The sequence below is a fragment of the Brassica rapa genome, chromosome A09 (assembly GCF_000309985.2).
Source record: "Brassica rapa cultivar Chiifu-401-42 chromosome A09, CAAS_Brap_v3.01, whole genome shotgun sequence".
NCBI lineage: Eukaryota > Viridiplantae > Streptophyta > Magnoliopsida > Brassicales > Brassicaceae > Brassica > Brassica rapa.
Genome location: NC_024803.2, coordinates 35,942,914 through 35,968,543, shown reverse-complemented (window position 1 = coordinate 35,968,543; position 25,630 = coordinate 35,942,914). Strand labels below are relative to the sequence as shown.

The 25,630-nt window shown below is 30.8% G+C and overlaps 2 protein-coding genes across 3 annotated transcripts; one reads left to right on the top strand and one right to left on the bottom strand.

Annotated features, from left to right (window-relative positions):
• Window positions 1-781: 781 nt before the first annotated feature.
• Window positions 782-13,272, top strand: LOC103841601 (transcription factor ORG3). The gene is made up of 2 exons (XM_009118152.3): window positions 782-5,860; window positions 5,981-13,272. The coding sequence occupies exons 1-2, from the start codon at window positions 5,555-5,557 to the stop codon at window positions 6,422-6,424; spliced, it is 750 nt and encodes a 249-aa protein (XP_009116400.1). The 5' UTR covers window positions 782-5,554; the 3' UTR covers window positions 6,425-13,272.
• Window positions 13,202-25,071, bottom strand: LOC103841600 (phosphatidylinositol 4-phosphate 5-kinase 4). Of its 2 annotated transcripts, XM_033280082.1 has the most exons (9): window positions 24,290-25,071; window positions 22,931-24,185; window positions 22,597-22,764; window positions 22,354-22,519; window positions 22,162-22,278; window positions 21,900-22,093; window positions 21,615-21,745; window positions 21,457-21,529; window positions 13,202-21,379 (listed from the first exon to the last, which is right to left on the bottom strand). In XM_033280082.1, exons 2-9 carry the CDS (start codon window positions 24,136-24,138, stop codon window positions 21,091-21,093), a joined length of 2,346 nt encoding a protein of 781 aa, XP_033135973.1. In that variant the 5' UTR covers window positions 24,139-24,185; window positions 24,290-25,071; the 3' UTR covers window positions 13,202-21,090. The 2 variants fall into 2 exon arrangements, with proteins under 2 accessions (XP_033135973.1, XP_009116399.1); XM_009118151.3 differs by having other exon boundaries at window positions 22,931-25,071.
• Window positions 25,072-25,630: the final 559 nt, after the last annotated feature.

Genomic DNA, 25,630 nt, shown 5'->3' with positions numbered 1-25,630 from the left:
AATATCTTTGATGGTGACTGGACCAGGTTCATGCGATGAATAGCTCGTGTCAACCTCTAGCCCCTTTAGAGACCCAACTATCTATTTTATACTATGATAAGTCGTGTATTTGATAAAAAAAAAAGGTATGATAAGTCGTATAACACTTTAATATTTAGAGATTATTTGTGTAATAGCCAAAAAAAAATAGTTTTGTAGAAAGAGAATTGAGAGAATAGGAAGAGAAAGAAAGAAAGAGAAAGTGTTTTTGGTTAGTTAGTAAATTAAAAAAAAATTTGTGGTTATAGAATACAATTTATGTATTTTTTATTATGTAGTCTTAACGAATAAAACATATATAATATAGTTTCTTGATTAAAAGACAGCATGGATATATTTTTTTAATCCTTTGTCCTCATATATACGGAAGTCTATAATATTCCAACCATAATAGGTTGAACGGTGATTTAAATAACAGATATTCTCCCTGTTCCATAAAGATCCATGTTTTAGAAAAAAATCGTTCAAAAATAATAATTGAGAAAATAGTTAATTATAGAAAATAATGTATTGATAACTAAAATGTAAATATATTTTTTAATAAGTATGAAAATTCTAAACATACATCCTTCTGTAATAGAGGGAGAACTAAAAACTTATCTTTAGGTAAGAAAAAACGCATGCATTAGTCCCTCCATTGTCCCCAAAATTTGTGTCGTGTTAACATGTGAAAAAAATGGCACATTCCATTTTAATATTGTGTAATATAAAATAAGTTTTAATGAATAACATGTGAAAAAATGGCACATTCCATTTTTAATATTGTGTTTAAAATAATTTTTTTGAATCAAATTAGATGGAGTTTTTAATTTTTATGTAAAATATATTAACAATTAATGTTATACGACCAAATATATTATGCATTATTAGTTGAATTGTGATTAAGCAAAAAAAAAAGTTAATGATTTTTAATGTACACGATTAAATGTTTTTTAATCTGTGTGAATAATCCTAAAATTTCATCTATTAAAAACGGAGGAAGTATATGTTAATAAAATGATTGGTTTCATATTAAACCGGAGTAAAATATGACATAATTTGATAAAATAATAATATTTGAAAAATATTAGATAAATCTATGATCTCATTAAAATAAAAAATTATTAATTTTATATATAAAACTTTATATAAACAACAAAACAGTGGATTGTTTATTTTTATTCATATATACAATATTATTTTCTATACAACAAAATTTTGTTATATACAAAATTTCTAATTTACAGATCCAAAATTAGTTTAATGAATGTGTTTATTGTTATAAAACATTGTAGTTGTTAGAAGGGTACTTTTGAGTTTTGGTACCTTAAAAAAATTATAATAAATGAAAATTCTAATAAATTAAAAGAAATATGATGTAAATGAAAGAGGAGGAAAGAAAAGAGAAGATATAATTTTATACTAAGCTATATATGAGTCTTTACCATCGTCTTTTTTTATATTTCATTAATTCGATTTCGTTTTATTAAGACTTAATTCTTTACAATCCATGCCTTCTAACAAATATCATGAACTATTCTTGTTGGTTGATCACTTTTTTTAAACGAAATCGAAAATAGCAGGAAGATTGAAATAATTTTGATTAGTTATCGGATCATAAAAATCCACCTCCCGAATATCTCTTTATTCTCTTCAGGATTGAACATCGATTGCAAAAATTTGATAAACGCTCACTAGTATAGATATCCTACCCTCGAGAAACATATAAGGGGCCAAATGAATTTCATATCTAATTGGGTTTTTCATTTTAATATTTTACTGTTATTTTTTTCAAATTTCATGTAAGAATGTATTTTTATTCAAAATACATAAAATATATAAATTAATCTGATAAAATATATTAAATTTAAATTTAAAAAATATATTAGAGTAAGATTCTCAAATAGAACTAAATCATGGTTTGACAAGATTAGCACACGAGAAAAAAAAATCCTGAAATAACATTACTTAACAATTAAAAATGCATTTAATACAAATTAGATAAAAAGATTAAATTAACTCTCTTAAATTATTTATAAATATTTAAGAATAATTTATAAAACATTTATAAACTCAACCCACCCTCTAAAATATTAAACCCTAAACAATAATCACTAAACCCTAAATCCATATCTAATATATTTTTGATTAAGTATATTTTTGAAAAGTGGTGGCCAACTTAGGGTATTTTTTAAAAATAATTATTTATGGCTTGAGTGCCATTTTTTATATATATTTTTAGAATAGCATCTTTTTAAAAATGAGTGGGTGGAGGTTGGATCAGGGTTTAGGAGTGAGTAATTTTATAATTTTCATGTCAAATGAGTATTATTTTAGAAAATTTAATCAATGAGTGCTATCTTTTATATAATTTTTTAGAATAGCATTTTTTAAATTTTACTTAATAGATGCTCCTGTCAACTTAATTACAAATCATTAAATACATGATTTTGAGAAGCCGTATGGTTAGTTTTTATGATGATAGAGATGTAGGGACATGGGAACTCCTACGATTCACATTAATGGGAAAGAATAACAGCAAGCTTTGGGAAGTTTGCTGTGTTTCCTCGAAATAGACTAATGGACATCAATAATTCACGTAGGTTTTATGTATCGGAACCACAAGAATTATCGGAACCACCATCCACAACAAGAAAGATGCAGAAGTGGAAGAGAATAGTGTCGTGGATGAGGAAGCAAATGTCTTAAGGGTAATGATTGGATAGAGACGACAAGTTGACCCTAAATCGATAGTGCTTTGTTCTTATACATGATAAATCACCAACTGATGTTAATTGAATTAAGACTAACGAGCCTCACATTTATTAAATATTTTAACTCGTGAGATGCTCTTTTTTTTTGTGGGGGCGAGGGGAGGCGGGGACAACAATTAAATGAAATGTTTATGTTTATGTTTATGCATATATTTAGATTTAAATTTAGATTTTAGAAAAATGATTAATTTAAATATCTAAAAAAGTTTATAAGTTTTAAAATCTATGTATTTTGGGTATTTATGTTTTGATAGTTTATATTTTATGATTAAGAGTTAGAATTTTAAGTTTTAGAGTTTGCGTTTGGGAGTTACAACTCTTCGATTAAAATGGCAAGCTTACTAGAAACTTTACTAACCAAAATATAAATATGCTGCTTTAACTATGTTTCAAATAATTCTACTACTTTCTAATAATGAAATATGAAAACAATATTATATCGAGATCTCAACATTTAATTACAAACGTCAACCCTTTCTTATATTTTGCTTAAAATTACAATGTTCATCAAAATTAAAACTTTTTATTTGCCGAATCATTTCAGGTAGAATGTAAATCTTGTACTTTCTAAATGTCCACTAGCGGTTTAAACTTGAATCTTACCAAATATTATATATAACCAAAGACTACTTTTAACCGCAACTGTATTCACAATTATAAAGATTATTTGTTCTAAACTCCCATAAACACACAAACTAGAGTTTTACCCCGTCTAAGGTTTAAAAAAAAACATAAACATCATAAGTTCTAAACACTATACCTTTAACCATAAACTCTAAAACCTAAAGATATGGTATATATGAGAGAAAAAAACTGAATTGGTAGTCTTTAATAATAAGGATCATAATGCAATGACATTTTAACACTGGAAGAGGTGAAAAAGAAATTATGGAAAAAAGCACAACGTGTGCATGTTTGTAAGGATGATCATTGATCTTTCAAGTTTCCCACAAATAATATACACTTAGGATGATGTTTTTACATTTACAGAGGCTGGAAGGAATCTGATTTTATGCATGAGAAAGATAGTTTAGTACAAAGGGGACTATGCAGCAAGGCAATGGGAGTAAGAAATGTTTGATGCAATCTTACACCTTTTCATGCAGAGTTTGAACTTTGAAGTACTCGGGCAATAAAGTGCATGACAGCTTACCAATGAAAAGATGTGGTTTGTATTATAGACTACTCTGACCTGGTGAAAATGATGCCAATTCACTCATTTTGAATAATTTAACCGGTGTAAGCGAATTTTCTATTTTCCCATATTTTGAAATTAACAAATTTCAAGAAAAAAAATACAAAATAGATAAGTTGGCAGATAGTGCTCGAATCACTCAACTGCTATGTTTTGCTGATCAAATTCCACCTTTTTGGCTAACTTTCAGTTTAGTCTCTTTTTCTGCATTATGTTGAAAAAGTATATAATCATTGTTCGTGAAGTGAGTATGAACTTTTTTGGTTTTAATATCTTTACATGATATTCTTCACCTGAAGACAATATGCCACTTTTTCGAATACATGTCTTTCTAAATAAAGTAGCTGAGTTTATTTTTTATGTAATAATATATTTAGGCCCTAATTTTACATTTAATATTTTGTTTTCATGTAAAACACATCAATTGATATTCATTGATTTTTGATAAATTCATGGACTTACATATAAATTGCTGAACTATTATAAAATAATTTACCACTATGAAAATCGTTAATGGATTGTTTTACCAAATATAATCTAATGTTAAGTTTTTGAAACAGAATTAGAATGTTAGTTTTATAAGAAACTTTACTAACCAAAATATAAATGATCTGCTTCAAAAAAAGATTTAAATTAGTTTCAAATAAATATACTATTTTCCAAGAATTAAATATGAAAACAAATTATGTTTTTGTTGTATCTATACTCCACCCAACATATATTTAAATTATTTAATAGATTATTAGTAAATTAATTATAGATGTATATAATAATTGCTCAGAAATTTCAATTAATCATTTGTGAGTTGGTATAGTGATTATCCCCAAATATGTTCATAACATTTCTTTGATGTAGTGAGAATCATAACGAATATTAATTTTAAACCATGGAAATGATAGTGATGTAATTCAAAAATGTAACAACGGCAATACGGCATATAAAACAAGTTTTTTGTAGGAAGATTAAAATTGTTATTTCCTAAATTAAACATCATTTATTAGCTACACAAATATTATTTGGAGCAATTGTAAATGTACTGAAGAACATAAATTGTAACAATAATAGAAAACATGTTAGTTTTATATTGAGAATTTGAAAATAAATTCTAAAACGAAAAAAAAAAATTTTTGGCGAAACACCCCTTTCTACGAATCATAGAGAATATGTAGAATAACTTTTTGGTAAAAATGCTAATATAATGCAGAATTTGTTTTTAAGAAAACTAATACAGGGTGTCCTTTACAAAATTCAGCTATTTATATAAACCCGTGTGGTATATACTTGTGGTATATGCTTACAAACATGAGATTCCTTGTTATAGTATGTATTTACAAACATGAGATTCCTCTTTACAAAAATGAGTTTCTTCGTCATATGCTTGTGGTTAAGGCTTTACAGTTCACAAATACTTATAATATAGTTTGTTACTTTGATTGAACAATGGAGATTTATTTGTTTATTTGGTTAATACAATCTATATATTTAGGTGTAGCAGGTCAGTTATGTCCCAACCAAAAGAGCTTCAAGCGAAGAAAAAGCTATAAAAATTGTCTTCAGTCAAGCAAAAATGCATGCACTGGGCTCTCTATTGTTCCCAAACTCTGGGTGGGCACCAACGGGAGAGTGCGAGAGCTACAAACTCGTCCGAGATAACAACGACTCATTTCTTGATTTTCCGGTACCGAAGACGTATGGAGTGCTCCATCATCAGACCAGTTTAGGGGTTCCTGTTTTGTCGGAGGTAAATGGATTAAACAACAATTCGGTCGTGATCAAGAAGCTTAATCACAATGCCAATGAGCGTAACCGTCGCCAGAAAGCCAACGCTTTGTTCTCATCTCTTCGTTTATGTCTTCCAAGATCATATCAGTCGGTAAGTAGCTACTTCCAATCAGAAATAGTTAGTCTGCTTACTCGATTAATTGTTACCATTTAGAAGAAGAGTATCTTATCAACCCTTTTTTTATTTTCTTTCGGCTTTATTGTATTGCAGAAGAAGCTAAGTAATCCCGAGACCGTTTCGCGGAGTGTGCTGTACATACCTGAGCTGCAAGAGGAAGTGAAGAAGCTAATACAAAAGAAGGAAGACCTCTTGGTGCGAGTATCGGACCAAAGAGAACATTACGTTAAGCCGGAACCAAAGGTGGCTGCTAGTTATTTCTCCACCGTTTTTGCGACTAACCTTGTAGACAACAAAGTGACGGTCCAAATCTCATCGTCCAAGATTCATAATTTTTCGATATATAATGTGTTGAATGGACTAGAAGAAGATGGGTTTGTTATCGTGGATGTTTCATCTTCGAGTTCTCAAGGAGAATGGCTCTTCTACACTTTACATCTTCAAGTAGACAAGATTGATAGTTACAAGCTAGTTTGCGAAGATTTAAGTCAAAGGGTTCTGTACTTGTATGAGAAATGTGGAAACTCGTTTAAATGATCATTTGTTCTTGTTTCGTTTTATGTGTCGTCCTTTTCTACAGATAAGCTGTCATTCTTGATTAATGTTTTGTAACGCAAGAGATCATGCTAATCGTCTGTGTTTCGTTTCTATATTATCGGATGTTGACTTGATTAATGTACAACTTGTACGTAGTTGAGTTGATTCTGTTTTTTTTGGTCAAAGCCAATGATCGATTACTAGTAAACTACCACTAAGTTCGTATTACATCAATAAATTTCAGTTTTGACTGCGATTTAAGAATAGCAGTTATAATTTATGTAAATACTTTTCTGGTGGCAAAAACCCTTTGATTATTCCATCTACTCTTCTTGTTTAAACCCTATATCTACTAATAATAGGAATCCTGATTAATTCCAAAGGTTGTGAATCCAACTTATGTTGAAAGGTTGTGTCTTTTGAAAAAGATGTGTAAAGAGTTGTGTCTTTTCTAAAAGTTCTATGTTGTAAGGTTGTGTCTTTTCTATATTGAAAAGTTGTGTCTTTTTAAAAAAAATGTTTAAAAGGTTGTGTATTTTCTAGAAGTTCAATGTTGTAAGGTTGTGTCTTTTCAAAAAGTTCACATAAATATCTTTTAAAATGTGAAAAGTTGTGACTATTCTTATAAGTATCTTTTGAAAATAACTACTTTTAAGTTGGAAAGATGTAACTATTCAAATTGAATAGTTGTGACTATTCACATTTTTTTTGAAAATCTATAAATAGTCTTTGGTATACATTTCTCAAAATAAAATTTTCACTTACCGAACTAATAAAATGGTGGAAAAAAGGTTATAAGCAGTTACTAGGTTACCAATGAATTCTTGTAATGAGAAAGTATATGAAAAACCTACAGTATTTATGTTCTCTTCTTGCGTAATAACAGCTTCTAATATGATCTAATTGCATCCAGTTTGCTGTTGTTCTTCCACCCTATAATCGAATGCAAGAGGCAGAGGATTGACTTGAACCCATTGAATAATAGCAAAAGTGTTAATGTATATCTTACTATAATTATAAAAAAGAAAAGTTTCAATTTTATGAATGACTTTTAAAAGGAGATCAGTGCTATACTTGAATTGAAATTCATTTATTAACACATTTTCTGATTCGAATTTGACCCGAGAGGATTAGGGGAGTTTGTTTATCTGAAAGTAGAACATATAGGCAAACAATAGATGTTTTTTATAGATTGAAGATATCGGGTGTTGATAAAATATTGTTTAGAAGTGAATAGACATGTCTGTTCAACATGTGACCTTACGTTTTTTTGGGTGAACGAGAGGTGACCATACGCGTAAAACAGTTAGTCTTATTAACAAAGAAAAAGAACCTTATATTACACGTAAGGTTGACAAAGCGACAATCCAACAGAACTTTCATATTAACATAAAAGATATTAATATCAAAGGTTAAAGAATTTCAATTTCAAAGTATTATCCTGGCCGAACAATAAAAGAAAATATTATAAAACATTTTGATTTTTCAATTCCAATTAATTCTAAAGACTGTGAATTTCATTTACGTTGAAAGGTTTTGTCTTCATTTTAAAAGTTGTGTCTATTCATATAAGTATCTTTACAAAATAATTACTTTTAAATTAAAAGAATATGACTATTTAAATATATTTAAATTAAAAAGTTGTGACTATTCATATAAATATCATTTGAAAAAGAATAACTTTTAGTAATTCTAATTAAGTTAAAAGATTTTATCTTCATTTTAAAAGTTGTGATTAATCATATAAGTATATTTACAAAATAAATATTTTTAATTGAACTAGAACATTTTAGAGTTACATGTTATAAAACATAGTCTCTCAACTTCACTGAAATTCACAACCGTTATTGTTATGATATATTATACATGAAAATAACATTGACAATAAGGCTGAAGACAATGTCTATATGTCATTTTTGAGTGAATTTATTTTTACAATAAAAATAATTTTTATTATAAAGATAATTCATATACTTTAAGTTCTAATTCGGATGGTATAACAATCACTGAAACAAATTAATATTTTCACCAATAAACTATTCTACAAATATTTTCAGTAAAACAATATATGATATATGCACTTATGTATCTTATTCATTTAGAATATTTTTTTATTGAAATGGTTTGTGGTTATTTCTCATTTTACTGATATCATACATTTTTAAAGTTCATTAAAATTAAAGAGCGATTTGCATGAAAAATATGACATAAGTTTAAAATTTGCAAATATGGAACTTGGGCCAAAAACACACTGAAACCCAAACTGTTCATGGTTGCATTTACACAGTTGCCCCTATAACTCTGCTACGGTAAGAAAGAGAAACAAATTAATATTTTATTTAATATTTTATGTAAAAATGAGAAATCTAATAAGTTAAAAACATTATTTTGTCTCTTCTTTCACGTTCTCTCTTTCTCTTTCTCTTTCTATTCTGTAATTTTCTTCAGAATTATCATCAGTCTTTTTTTTCTTTCTTGGCAAATCCAAATCTCAATTTTGTAAATCATAAACTCTTTTCAATTCGATTAAGTTTCGTCTATCCAATCATATACGAAATATAAAAAAAAAACATTTTTTTCTCTTCGTCTCTTTGTACGAGGGCGCGTGAACTAGTCTCATCACCATCCACCGCCACCTCCGCCACTTTACCATCATCAAGTATCATCTCTGGTGGATCAGTTGAGAAGACAAGAGCAGGCTAAGGGTAAAGTACCCAAGTAGTGTACTTTTTCTTAATTGTTATCACAGTTCTTGGAAATGTTTTTCATTTTTATTTAATAATGATGTAATTTATGAAATAACCGGTTAACATATTTTGTTTGTCTTTTTGTTATAGTTAGCCGGCTACGAAAAATGAGTACAATAATAGACTTATATTTGGTGTTTGGACTAGTGAATGTAAAAAAATTATATGTTCGGCTAAACAGAAAATTAACTCTCTAACAAATCACAATACATAATATTAATTTGTGATTGGCTAAACAGAAAATTAACTCTCAATCAAATTGCAATAGATTTACATGTACGGCTAAATATAAAATTAACTCTCTAATAAACTGCAAAATATATGACTGAATTTACTTTTACGGTTAAACATAAAATTAACCATCTATTAAATCACAATATATATGACTAAAAAAATTGTTAGCCGTATATAATATATTATATTCGACTAAACATGAGATTTCCTATTAAAATATTTTATATTCTTTATATGGTTATGCTTATTGTTAGCTGGTTTGGGATAACATACCAAATTATTTATGTTTTACTAATATTGTATCTTGAATTGTAATATTGCATTTGTTGTTTGCATGAAATCAAAACATAAACGCGTAATTAACAAGGAAGATGATATTCAAGGCCTGTGATTCATACATATTATATTATTCGCAACAACGATTCTTTTGTGTGTGATTCAACAGAGACTCATGCAACTAGTAATCCAAGATGTCATCAGTAAACAGACGGGCCCCTCTTCCGTCAGCTTCTACGGCCAATCTCCGTCGTCGTCTAAGGTAAGGAATGGCTCCCTCTAGATCAAGGATTGTGCTCTTTCAGCATAGATGCGATGCGTCTCCGGGAGCCTCTGTTCTTCGCTTCTTCTTCGGCATCCTCTCTCTCATCCTTTTATTTGTTCTATCTCCTCTTGTTCTTCTTCCACCTCTATAGCATCATGGATCTTCCTCCTCTCCATTAACTGAAATGAAGGCAAGTTGTAGCAAGGGTGAGGTGATGGAAAGCTGTAACATACGTGAGGTGACGGCGTGACGGTGAGCTTGAGCAGAGGTGAGGTAACTGTGTGATGGAGAGCTTGAGCAGAGGTAATGGTGTGATGGAGTGACGATGTGACGGTTAGTTGACATGATGGTGTGACGGCGATAGAAAAGAAAAGAAAGTGATAAATTTGAAGATAAGAAGAGAGGAGATATCAAGAGTGTATTAATTATGACGGAGAAAACGAGGTAATTTTGTAGCAATAGGCGATGAAATTATCGAGGAAAACCAAAGAGTATCGACTGGTGGATTAGGAAGTAACTCTCTCTTGACAAATATAAACACGTGTAATGTAGAGATACAGAGGTTCTGAATATGGTATAGGTTGTGTTTTCGCTCAACATAGGGGTACAACAGCCATTATAAAAAAACACATCAGCGAGAAAGTGGATTTTCCATATCTCCAAATTATGCAGTTATCTTTGTACATGGAGTGCAATTTCTCCAAAATTAAAAGTTCTATATTTTTCACCTTATTTTATTATACCTTGATGATAAATGAACTTCTTTGATAGTTAAATAAAATGCTTTATATAACAAGTATAAATTTTACAAATTCACAGATGTTTTTAATAACATTAGTTCACGATAATAATTTAAAAATGCATAGATATAATGTGTGCGATTACTAATTGGTATTGACATATTGTAATTTTATAATAAAAAAATATAACTACATGTAAGATGTTTTCGTAACACATGTATTTCTTCAAAAAACAATTATATAAAATGTGGTATATTTTTTTTTACAAAATGAGTTTTCGTGCGATATCGCACGGGTTCTTTACCTAGTTTTATAACAAAAGAAAATATGAGAAAAGACAAAAGATATGTTAAAAAAAGGAAAAAAAAGGTGTGTTTAGAAGATTCGGTTAGCCATTATTTATTTAAGAGTATTTAATAGATGGTCCTGCCATTTAAATACTTATTTCGAATCATTAAATACATGATTAATGAGAGCCTTTTGGTTGGGTATCCATTGATCTTGGAGATATATTACTCCAAAAATAACAGATTGCAAAACTAACCAAAAACAATTGTGGTTTTGTATTTATTACCGCCTCGTGAATATTATAAAGTCTAGCAGCAAACAGATTATTAGTGAATCTGGTGATCTAAGCTTTTTCTACTCGGATTACTATTTAATAGTGAATCTGATGACCTACGCTTTTCTAGTCGGATATACTCTATAGATAGTGCATTTACATGATAGATTATCAACCTTTGTTAATTAAATTAATAATAACTAGCCTAACATTTATGTAACATAGTTTACAAACAAAAAAAAACATTTATGTAATATAATAATATCCAACTAGGATGAAGTCTTGCAGCAAATAGATACTTTTATTGTTTTTTTTTTGAACAAAAGATACTTTTATTGTTTTTTTGTTGACTCTAAAACAGTAAAAGTATCTCGATCCTTGCTTTGCCGTACGAACAGTGGAATTATCTGCGCCGTCATGCACGATACAAAGGTATACACAACGTTGTTTTTTTTTTTTGTAACTTATACACAACGTTGTTAAATTTCTAACTTCTCTTATGCATTACTTTGAGATTATGATGGTGAATTTTTTTTAGTGAATCTGGGGATATTCCGATTTTAAGATCCCCAATATTAATCTTGAAAAAGGAAGCGCAATCCAGCTGATAAACCTTTTCTTTGGATTTACAACTGGGGCAAAAAACCTCATTGTGTGTGTAAAAGTAAAACATAGTGGGGAGTATAACCTCTCTCTCTAAAAACAAAACACTCTCTCCTCTCTCTACTACTAGGGTTTCCACCGCTGCCTCTCCGCCTTCCGGCGGTCGCCGCCGTGTTTCTCTGGCGGCTGCCGGACCTAGCTTTTCTTTTTCTTTTTCTCTTTCGTCTGGTTCTGTGTCCTCCTTGTCGTCTCCTCCCCTGTTCTCTTCTATGGCTTCTTAACGTGCAGTGAAGGTTCTTTCCGGTTCAGATCCGGAGTCTTTCTCTGGTCCACGGCCAGATCTGGGGGTGATAGCACTAGAGGACGGTGCTTGTTCTTCCAATGCTCTGTTCCTGTCGCCAGTTTCGACTCTGTCCGGTTAAGAGGTTTTGTGGCCTTATTGCGCGTTGAGATTGGGTGGTGTTGCGTGGTGGTTGCAGAGATGCTGGCCCGTGCTACGTAAGGTTCTGTCAGTGGCGTGGTGGTGCTCTACGGCTTGGGTTCAGTTATGCTTCAGATGGCGCGGATCTGGAGTTTGCTCTCTCTTCTTCTACCGGTGGTCTCCGGTAGGTGCGCGTGGGCTCTCTTGGTGTCGGTATCTCTGGCTCCGGTGAGCTCGTGTGGTAACGCGCGCGATGGTCACGGCGGCGCGGGGTGGTGGCAGCCCCCGCGTTTTTTTCAGTTGGATTCTTTGTTTTCCTGTCCTTATGGGCAGTTTGCCGGTGGTTCCGGTTTGGTCTGTGCCGTGACCTGAGTCCTCCACGACTTCATCTCCCTTTGAATAAGGTATTGCGGCTCTTGGATGAACGCGTTTGGTGGGTTGGACTTTGTTCTTGTTCTTGTGTAGTTGTTGGTCTATCGGACGGCTCATTCTACTGCAGTTGCGCTTTCGGAGAGTTAGCCATCTTTCGGTCCGCTATCTCTATATGGGATTTCGGTTCAATGGGTGTAAACGGTCACGGCGAGCTGGAATGGAGGCGGCAATCTCCGGGACGGTTCGACGAACGACAGCATCGTCGATCGATGGTTCTCTCTCATGCCGTCGAAGGTTTAGTTGTCGGGGTATTGAGTTTGTTTGTGTTTGGATTCTTCATTTGGGTCCGGTTATGGCAGAGTGGTCAGAAGCTGTAGGAGCCGTAGCATCAAGGTTTGAGGGCACCTTTCTCTCGGTAGCTCGCGGTGCCCGACCCTTGTCTCGACTGGTCTCGGTTTGCAAGGTTCGAGCTTGACTTGTAGCTCATCGGGCTCTTAGACTTTGTCCCGCTATCTTCGTGTTTTTTTCATTCCGTTTAGGATCTGTTGTTTAGTTTCTTTTCCGCATTCCGCTACTTGTTCACTGTGTAATTTCTGTCTCAAAACCGAAAATTGGTATAATAATTTAACATTTTACCAAAAAAAAAAAAAAGTAAAACATAGTGGGATGTCTTTGAATTTGGGTTACTTAACTCCCTAGAATCTATCTACCATTAGATCACCACCTTTGGTTGATTATGATTATGGATTTAAATTTTTTAAAAGTGTTTAATTTGATGTTTACCACATAAAAAAGGAAATTGCTTATGTGTATGCTTACAAGTTACAACATTAAAATGTTTACCCGAAGCTTCTTCCACATGATTTTCACGAGCCAGTTTTTTCGATATATAGGTAATAATTATATCTGTAAATTTTGAACAAATTAATTATGTTTATTGAATTTCGGTTGGATAAAATTTATAAAAAACAGTTACTCATAAAAATATATATTTATAATTAAGACCTAACATATTTTTAATATATATTTAAACTTTAAATATACATTATTTTGAAATGAACAGAATATAATTCTTTATCTTAATGAGTGTATTTTTCTTAAGTTTTTTAGTTCATGCAATATTCATATTTAACTCTGACTAGTTTACTTGGTGACTGAACATAGTTCTCCCACATACTCTGCCATATGCCAAGCTTCGTCTTGAGATCCAAATATTTGTATAATACTATACTATTTAGTATTAACAATGGAAAGGTTAGAATACATTTTTTTACCGCTGAATAATAACTATAAATACGTTGAAGAGTCAAATTAGATGATGTAGATTATTTGATATAAACAAATTAACATATTAGATAAAAAAAATGAGCTAGAAACCACGATAGTCACAAGCAACAGCGGATCTAGAAATTTTTATTATAAGAAAAAATTTCAAAAATTGAAAAGCCTAAATATTTAACCATATGTTTGAAATTTTAAAAAGGACAAATTCAACCAATCTCTCCAAAATTTAATATAGATGATATAAAATCTATGGGTGGAAAATGTCCCATCTTTATTAATTGTACACATTGCACTGGCGTTTAAAGAACACTAATTATATTCATGTATTTTAAATTAGTTTAAATTAATTTTATAATAAATTAATTAAGTATTAATCTATAATTTTTTTATATAAATAAAAATTAAATTTATTTCATCTGGATAAAATATATTATTATGATAATATTTTATTATTTTGAATAAAATTTAGCACTTAAATATATTTTTAGTGAATAAATTCAAATAATATTCTTTAATATTCAAACAGGTATTAGTTATTTTGGTAGCTTTTAAAATTAAATAGTTATAAAATAATAAAACAAAATATATAATTTTATTAAATAAAATGACGGTAAAATGTAAAAAGTGAACGAATGTTAAATTATTGATTAGAAAATAAGATAGTATTCAAATTATTTATAAAAACACGGAATGCTGAATTTTAAAAATTTGTAAATATTTTATCTTAATGAACAGTTTGTGTTTTAGAATTTCTTAGATACTTATTAGAATTCTTATGTTTACTTGCCATTAACCTATAATTCAAGTATTTTTTATTAAAAACATAAATATGTAATTAAATTATTTTTTTACCAGAAATTCTCAGTATATTAGAAGATGCTCTTACAGCAATATTTTTTTTTTACACTTCGATTCAACATTACCGGTTACACATACTAATATAAATATGTTTTGGCCGACGTTTTAGATGGACCTTTTGTTATTGAAAGTATCCTGCTTATTAATAAATAAGTTGTCTGACAAACAATATAATATATTATTAATTATGTTGATGCTTTTATGATGATTTTATACATGTATTTAAAAGCGAGTTCTAATTGTGCAAGTGAGCACGTTACACTAATTAATTAATAAGCGGTCCTGGCATCGCTAAAATAAATGAGAAGCCATGGTAGTCCATTGACCTTGGAATACTATACAAGTATATACTATGAGAGAATATACTGGGCAGCTTCCAAAATTCACATAAAAAAATTTTTTTTTGGTAATCAAATTCACGTAAAAATGAATCAGAATAATAGCATTCTCGTATAATGTTTTTGAAAAAGGAAATCACTGTTTTTCTGTAAACATATATAAGTATTTTACTATATTATTATCGCTTTTAAAAATAATACTTTTGGTCTCATTCGAGTAATCCGATAGTTTACCGAATTTTTCTTAACTGATCTATCAGAGCATCTCCAACCATAACACCAAATTTAACGTTGAAATTTCACTATATTTGATATTTTAGTGTCATCTCTAACCATAACACCAAATATTACATCAAAGTAATGTTCCTATTAGGCTTGGAGAACTACTCGGAGGATGATTATTTGTTGTTTTCAATTTTAATATTTTTATTATTTGTAACTGATAGATAATTATTTTTTCATACCCAGATGTTATGTTTTAAAGTTTTTTTTTGTAATTTTATGTTTATAAAATTTATTTACAATTATATTTTTTGGTTTATAGTATTATACTTTTATTTATTTAATATAAAATTATATTAAAAATTACAAAATATTAATTATGAAAAGCACATAGGAAAATAATATATTTATTTTATGTTTTGAGTGTTTATTTCAAATTTAATATCTATTTTAATCTTATCCAGCTTATATTATTAATTTCTATATTTTATAAAATACTAATTAAATTTCTATTATTAAAATAAAATATAATGTTCTATGTTACTTTTAACAATACGAAGTAAATGATAATAATCATTTAGTGATTTTTTACTTGAAAATAAAATAAAAAATATTTAGTTATATAAAAATAATTAAAAATAAAAATAATACAATATATGTTACAAATTTGGACTAATTAATAATAATTATTGAACTATACCAAATTTAGTGGGATGGTGTAATTTTTGATTTTTTATTGAAAATAAAATTACACCAAATTTGGTGTTTTAGTGCTCTACTGAAATTGGCTAGGTAAAAAAATCAAACTGCAGCCTGAGACACGAATTAGCCTATGCATTTGACAGAGGAAACATATCCAAAAATGGCATCTCCAATGGTACACAATAAGTTTTTCCATTTTTTACTCTAAAATAAAGTAATTAACTCTATTATGGAGTTGAATTCACTCCAAAGAAATGAAAAAAAAGGTTTAGAGAGGGCCTCCAAATTTTTATTAAAAAAATTACATAGATGTAAGCCTCCAAATTTGTTAAAAAGTAGTTGATATATTTATTAAATCATCAGCGGCTCCAAAATCTTATGGCCGGCTCTGATGAAACCTTATTGGTTTACGTTTACAATTTGAGAATATTTTGACCAGTTATTTAGAAGAATAACTGAATCAGTGTGTAGACATAGATGGCATCAAGATGGCTTAAAATATTATAATGGCTTTATTGTGTTAAATAATGAGGCTGCATTTAGATACGAAAGACACTAAATTCCAAAAATGCTTATGTATAGGCTTACATCATGTAGATGCTCATGTATAGGCTTACACAATCGAAAATGAATGGGACGAGGAAAACGCCCAAAGCATCTTCCACCTGATTTCCACGAGCCGCCAACAGTTTCTTTAAGCTGAGCCATCATTCAATATGTAAATAATAATCTTCTTATAGTTTTGATACGTTTAATATTCGTGTTTGGATTCTCATACAATATCTCCAATGGTAACTGAACCTGGTTCATACGAGGAACATAGCCTCGGGTTCGCAGTAGCGGTCCTTGTGATTAGAAGCTATTTCAAAAAATAAGGCTGGTTATGATCCACCCATGGTTTGAACTTATGGTGTTGGGTTCCAACTTCACTAATAACCACTAGACTAAAGAAACAATTTAACATAATCGGTCAAAAATAGTATATACTTTTTTAGGGTTGAAAGCCCATGCTTCCAGGGGCGAAGCAAGTAAAGCCCCTATGGTAGCACATGTACCCATAATATTTTTAGTAACACTGATTTAGTATGTAAATAGTCACAGAACTCTGTTAGTTGTGATGGCTTAATGCATAAGTGCACCACCTTAATATCTCAGGTTTGATTCCCTTTTTGAACTTCCAATTTTTTTGTAGTTTGTGCACCCGCTAAAAAATGATGCTGGCTTCGCCCATGCTTCTTATCAGGGTTGGGTCTGCTGGCTCGTATCAAGAAGCTACATACCCTATTTATAGAACCAAATATTTATTTTTATGGTATGATAAGTTGTATAACACTTATTATTAATTTGGTTATGGCTTGGTTTATCTAGGTGAAGTAAAAAATAAATAAATAAATAAATCTTTGAATTTGGTTTATCTAGGTGAAGTAAAAAATAAAAAGCTTTAGATAATTTTGGTTTCTTTGGCTTGGTTTAAAACATACTTATGACATCAAATAGAATAATTTACAGGTTGGTGGGTGTACGGTGTACCTTTCAAAATATTATATTAGTTTGGAAATGTGGGTCATAAGAATCTAACCTCATTGGCTCACATTTAGAGTTTGGGAATATTTTTTACCAGTTCTTGGAAGAATAACTAAATCAGAACATATTTTAGTGTAGACATAGATGGGCATCGTGTTGACCTAAATATTGTAATGGCTTTATTGTGCTAAATAATGAGGCTGCATGTATTTAAGAAAGACACTAAATTCCAAAAATGCTTATGTATAGGCTTACATCATGTCATGTGGATGCTCATGTATAGGCTTACCATCGAAAATGATTGGGACGAGGAGAATGCCCAAAGCATCTTCCACCTGATTTCAACGAAACGCCAACAATTTCTTTAAGCTGACTCATCTTTCAATACACAAATAAATAATCTTCTTATAGTTTTGATACATGTATTATATGTAATACATGTATAATTTTATATAATTTTAATGAACAGAGGTTTTAACCAAGCAGTGGTAGTTGACCAAAACAAAATTAAGCAGTGGTAGTTTGATTGTAATCTTTTTGAACTCGGTGTGTATCCATATCGGTTTTAAATTTCATTTCTGCTGAAAACTAAATTATCACTGTTTAATTAACTTGGACTTGGGTTTCGTCACAGATGGTGAACATGTAGACCGTGACAGACAATTGGTTTAAATTTGGGTCATACACGTTGGTATGATTTCGGACTAATTCACTCTAAACACTAAATACGTTTTTCCTGGAGCCAACCGGCCAATAGAGTCTATAAAAGATAAAAAAAATTTTATAACATATTTTAACGCAGCTTTATAATATATGTATTTGTTATCAAGAAGCGTAATCGCAATGCTAGTGAGCGTGACCGTCGCAAGAAGATCAACTCTTTATTTTCATCTCTCCGCTCAAGTCTTCCAACCTTAGATCAATCGGTAAGTAACTATTCTGGCGTCCCTTATATTTTGGACGTTTTAAAAGAATGTGCTCGGAATCTTGCAGTGAGATAAGACCTACAGTAATATACAAAAGGATATCTAATATATCAATAAGTTACACGTCAATTAATTTTAAGTTGGAACTCCATAAATTTAACAGAATAAATACGTTTGTGTTTGCATCTATACCATCTAGAACAAAAATGCTGAGATCCTTTTTCCTTTACTTTCTTGCAGAGGAAGCTAAGTATTTCTGAAACCAATTCACGGAGCTTAAAGTACATACCAGAGGTGCATGAGCAAGCGAAGAAGTTATTACAGAATAAGGAAGAACTCTTGATTAATTCGTGTATCGGATCAAAGAGGCATTGAACATTACGTTAAGCCACAACCAAAGGCAGTGTCAAGTTATATATCCACTGTTCCCGTTACTAGGCTTGGAGACAACGAAGTGATGGTCCAAATTTCATCGTCCAATTGATTCATAACTTCTCAATATCCAATGTATTAACTGGACTAGAAGAAGATGGGGTTTGTTCTTGTGGATGTTTCATTTTCAAGGTCGCAAGAGGAAAGGCTTTTCTACACTTTTCATCTTCAAATGGAAAACACGGATAGTTATTACAAAATGAATTTCGAAGCGTTACGTGAAAAGATGCTGTACGAGATATGTGAGAACTCGTTTATGTGATTAGTTCATAGTGGATGTCAAAAAAAAAGAAGATTAGTTCATAGTGTATTTATCCTAACAAAAAATAGAAGTGAAATAAAAAAAAAGTCAATTCTCTCGTATAAATATTTTTAAGTTTGTATCACAAAAATAGATCTCAAAAACTAAAATGACTAAAATAGTATTTTTTATTTTGAAAATTTTAAATTTTATTTATTTTTTAAAATTTGAAATCATATCCCAAAACCCCACTCCTCAACTGTAAACCTGAAACCCTAAACTCTAAACCATAAATCCTAAATCCTAAACTTAAACCTTAAACTTCACTCCTTAACTATAAACCATAATGTTTAGATTAATTAACCCTAGGGATAAAAAAATGTATATTTATTTCTTTTGATAAAATATTTAAGTCTATTTTGATCATTTTTATTTTCAAGGTCTATATTTGTGATAAAATCATTTTTTAGGTCGAATTTCTCATAAAAATTATCCACTGCTAAAGACGTCAACTTTTGTCACGTACTTATTATTTTTTACTTTGTTTGAAACACTTTTCCTTAGGGAAAATCACATTTTAAACCCTGAGAGTGTCACATTCTCGCACTTTAAACACTGAACATTTTTTACTAGCACATTAAACCTTGAAAGTGACATTTTTATCATAACAAATCTCCAATGAGATTTACTTGTTTACCAAGTCAACGAGGTGACATGTATTGCTCATTTTACGATGACGTGTTGGTTTCTTTCTTTTTTTTTCTTTAAAAAAAATAAAATACATAGAAAATTCAAAAATTTGATTTTTTTTGAAAAATTCAGAAAATATAAAAATAACATTTCAAAATTAAAAATAAAATAAAATATTTTTAAAAAAATAATCCAGTTATAAACCAATAAATATATATAATATAATAACTTGAATAGTGATACTAGATTCTGTTTTTTTGGTTTTAGATTTTTTTTTAAAAAAATTTGATTTATTAATACTTAACTTATTAAATTTTTGTGAAACAAGAAAATATCTCATAGACCACTTAAAATGTTTTTGACCTTAAATAAAATACTGTAAGTTAGTTTGAAATATAATTAAGAGATAGAGAGGAATGTCTTTAGATTTGTATATGTTAGTTTTTGGTATGAGTGGAGCTTCTTAGATAAGTAACATATATTTTAGTTTCTCTAGAGTTTGATTAGTTATTTATTTAATTTCAAAGTTATTTACTATTTTTAAGAACTTCACTTATAAGTTAATTTCTTTTTAAACAAAATTAAAATTACTAAAATAAATATCATTTAATAAATAATACCAATAATAGGATTAATTTTGAAAATTTAACAAGTTAAGTATTAATAAATCAAAAAATTAAAAAACAATCAAAAACCAAAAACCAGAATCTAGAATCAGCATTCAAGTTATTATATTATATATACTTATTGGTTTATAACTGAATTAATTTTTAAAATTTTTTTTTTTAATTTTGAAATGTTATTTTTTATATTTTTTGAAATTTTAGATTTTTTCGATTTTTTTCGATTTTTTTGATTTTTTCGACTTTTTCAATTTTTTTCAATTTTTCTATATATTTTATTTTTTTTAAGAAAAAAAACTGTCACATCATCACAAAATGCATAGTACAGGTTACCTAATTGATTTGGGGGGTTTGTTATGATAAAAATGTCACTTTCAAGGTTTAAAGTGTTAGTCAAAAACCTTCAGTGTTTAAAGTGTGAGAACGTGACACTCTCAGGGTTTAAAATGCGATTTTCCCCTTAGTTTATTGTAGAATTAATACAGTTTATGAAATAAAATAAAGTAGTGGCTGCATAACCATTGCCGAATGTGAGTATATAAAACCTAAGCCTTCATTTCTTGGCGCACAAGAAACCTAAAAGGCCAGAAACAGAGAAGACTTGTTTCAATCGTCCGCAGTGAAGACCTTGAAGATAAAATCACGGAAGCGTCTCGAGTACAGCCTCGGATCAACGGCTGAGATTGAAGTAGGATCGTACTGGATACTCTTGTAAGCATGTTCAAGTTTCTTGCTAATGTCGTAGTCTTGAAGAATGTCTATGATTCCAAAGATCATTACAACTTCATAGTACTCTCCTGTTGGTTCCCCAACTAGCTGGAACTCACAGTCGCTCCTTCTCATTGTCCTCTCTGCTCGAGCCGGCATGTTTCCACCAAGTCTGATACTAGCCCACCTGCAACAATCAGCACATTTCTTGGACTCCAGAATCCGAGAAAGTATGAGTTCAACTTTTGTTGTGTGTTTACTTACCTTGTGGGATCGGATAGAAGCTGATCTACGTCTACTCTTGAGAGACGAGGGGCTGTTTCATCTTCAAACTCACCTGAAGTTGACAAGGAGAAAATAGTTTGGTTGATACATTCTAATTAAGACAGACATGTTTGTTGGTTTTTTAAAGAATAACGAACCAATAGGCGTGCGTGCTCCAGAAGGTATCAACTCTCCAGCGACTGATGCTTCTCTGAAATGAATCCCAACCAGAAGACTGTAGTCCATGATCCTCTCCTGTTCTAGAAACTCACAGTCTTTGTCGACTTGTCTGAAAATTAAAGCAACGGTCATAATAATTATAAATGTAACGTGGTAGCTAATCCATTCTGTAGCACTAAGGACATCCCTGCCGGATCAGTCGATAGGACATAAATGAAAATAATGTAACTGTGAAGTAAAGATATTGATTGATGGTTACTAACCTAATGAATTCTTGAAACCAAGCTTTCTGTAGCCTGAAAATGAAATTCAAATCAAGATCTTTCAAGATTGTGTTTGAGTTGATTTCTGATTCAGGCTTATCGGTTGTACGGCCAAGCGAAGATCCTTTAAGATCAAAGCGTCTGTGGATAGAGTACTCTGAACAAAATAGATTCCCCATAATGACAAACCGTACCTGCAAAAAGAGATGAACTCAATCAAGATCCAAGCTGCACCCAAGGTAGCATTGTTCTCACTTCTTACCTTCTTTTGGATTGTTCCAGTCAACTTCACACAATGGAGACCGTAGAATCTAATCACCAAAGTGTTCTCAAATGCTCTAACATGGTTGTAATAAGCAGCAAGCATTCTCAGAAGCACCTGCATCATATAATTAAATAAAGCAGTTAATATATGTAGCAGCTACACATTATTTATATGGTAACTTAAACTCACTTTAGTCTCAGACTTCTTCATTGTCTTTATCATGTAACGATCATCGTTTGTCAAGTAGAAAAAGCTTCCACTTTTACCAGGGGATGATAGCTCCCTAAGGGCATCATTACCGCAGATTGATAACATGTAATCAGCTGGATCTACCTTGAATAGCTTCCTCAAGCTCCTGAAAGATAGGTAACTTATTGTAAGAATAAGCACCAATGAGAGCTAAGGAGAGAGGTTAGCGTAATGGTTTCTCACCTAAAAACTAATGGGCAATAGTCTTTCCATTTGAATTCACTAGATTGATGAGGAGGTGTGTATTTGGTTCCTTCTGGTGGAAATCTTGTCCACAGCTTTTCCTTTGGATCAAAAGCTGAATGCTTAAGATCAAGAGACACAACCTGAGCTTGTTTTCCAACAGCATGTCTGCATAACCAACACATCAACAAAGCTTTAACTTATAATATAACTCAATGTAAAAAAATCGCTGGACAGTATTTATGCATTTTGTATGGGCTAGTGGTTAGGCGACAACTAGACCGATTTTTTGAACCTTGATACAACTTATGAGGAGGAAAAGTGAGATAGTTACCTGATTCCAAGCTGTAGATTAAGCATAAGCTCGTAATTCCTATGACCTTTCGATATTGTCTCGCCTTGCTTCTTCCCTGCCTTGGGCAATCTCATAGGCACAGGACTAGGTCTCAAGCTCTGAATCAATCCTTCAGCCTCAAGTCTCATTATCTCAGCATCCAAATCTCTCCTTGTGGTTGAATCAATGTCAGCAGCGCCTTCACCACTCTCACTTCCCCACATATTCATCTTCTCAAACGCTCTATCCAAACCAACGCTTACCCTCCCATCAACAGATATCCTCCTTGGCTTCTCAACACGCTTGGAAGAGTTCCAAACAGAGAGCTTCTTCTGTGAAGGCAACACAGGAACCCTCTCTCCACTACAAATCTTGTACTCACTCAGATTATCAAACACGTCTTTAGGATCCCAATCAAGAGCCCCTTCTTTCCCTGATGGATAGTAAGTACCGTTCATTTCTTCAGGATCTTTAGACCAATGACCAACGTAGAAGCTCCCATCGTCCCATTTGAATGTCCCATTACCACTAGGGAAACCATCATCCCAAAATCCATCGTATCTATTACCATCCCTCGACCAAACAAAAGTACCTTTGCCACTAATAGTACCGTTCTTCCATTCACCAATGTAATAACTCCCATCTCTCCAACGATACTTCCCTTGAGCTTCTTGCAACCCTCTCCTCCATTCACCGTCATACACATCTCCGTTTGCAAAACTCTTGATCCCATGTCCATGTTTTAAGTTCATCACCCACTGGCCTTTATAAGTATCTCCACTAGGACCTGTGTAAGTGCCAGTCCCATCCATGTACCCGCTTTTGAACTCGCCTTCATACATGGCACCAGAAGGCCAACCGAACTTGCCTTTCCCCATAGTCTTCCCGTTGTACCACTCACCAATGTACATGCAACCATCTGTCCATAGATACTTACCGTGCCCGTGGGGAAAACTATCGTACCATTGACCTGTGTAATAGTCTCCATTGGGAAGCACTCTCTCTTCTTGGTACAGTTCACCTACGCTGCTTGTGTTAGTGCTGCTCTCATGATCATCATTCTCCTCGGTTGTTGTAGTAGCATCATCATCTGTCTGTAGAGCTACCGGTACCGTCCCAAAAATACTGTTTGCACGTTTCTTGGCTTGTTGGGTCTTTCTCATCGTCACCTCCCAAGCTTTTAGAACACAGCTTTGTTCCTTGCTCATTTTTGCTTTTTTTTTTCTAGAGACCTATATATAACCTTGAACAATACCTAAGAAAGCATATGTTTTCTTGTCCAAACAACAAATCATATGGATGTACACATACACAAGAGAAGATCATGAACTATATGCTGAAAAAGACAAAATGTAAAACCTAAAATCATTCGATCAAAAGCAGCATGAAGAAATCTGCAATGCCTTTTTCTTCTACATTTCATCTTTTCTTGTCGTTTCCTCTTTTAACTAATTATGTAATTCAAAGAAGAAACCGCTCATCTCCTCAAACCATTGAAAGCCTTCAAATTTAGACTCGTTTCTTTCTATTCTTAGCATTTCCGAGTTTTCATCTCACATTTTCTCTAAAATAAAATTTAGAATTAACTGATCAACTTAGCCTAAACTGATGATGTCTCCAATGTGAGAGATATCGGCGACAGAGATAGCTGAAACTCGAACTCAGTGAAACATTCTGTCAAGAACAGCTTAAGCTCATTGATTAAACTGTTGAATTTTCAATTATAAGTTTTCTTTTTTCCATTTTCGATATTAGCTTAAATGCAAAAATCGAAAATTAATAGGGATAATTAGTAAAATACACCGTTTATCATTTAAAATTTGAAAAATATACTCTTTTTTTCTTTTTTTGAACATTCTACTTTCTTGTATATGATAAGACATATTTACCCTGGTTTTAATATGACATTACACGTTTTAATAACCAAAATGTAAATATGAAAATATCTGCTATATATTATTTGAGAAGCATTGCAACATTTTTTTGTAGCCACATGTCATCACTAAAATGATTCTTAGAATCCTTAGATAAATAGGTTGGTCCATTTAAATATATAACAAGTTTTTTTATTAAACCACAATAAATACATTACTAATATGCTTCATTATTTCCTTAAATAAAATTACGGAATGGCCTAATGTGGCTAAAGTATATATGACAATTAATGATTTTGAATAATAAAGATTTGATAAAAATAAGTGTGTATTATAATTATATTTGTTTAATTTTAAGCTATTAAAATAAATTAAACAATCATAGAAACCATATAATAAAAATTAAAAAAATTATTTATGTATTATATTTTGAATTTTTAAAAATGAGTATAAATTACTAAAACTGTTAAAAGTTTCACATTCAAATTTTATGATCTATGATTTAAAACTTTTGTTATGACATGATACAAATAATTAAAAAATAATATACGTTGAAAGTCTCATTTAATAAGTATCAAAAATAAAAGATATATAAATATATGTATCATTTTAAAACTATATGCCATATAAAAATACATAAATATCTTAATTTTGAAATTTACTTTGAACATTTTTTTGATAAACAAATTTGAAAAAATATTGACAACTTAATTTTTTAAAATATTATAAATTACTTAAACCATTAATTCTACAGTGAAAATTTTGTTATCACTAATTTAGACTTTTTGTTATAACAGATACAAATGATAAAAAAATATGAGCAAAA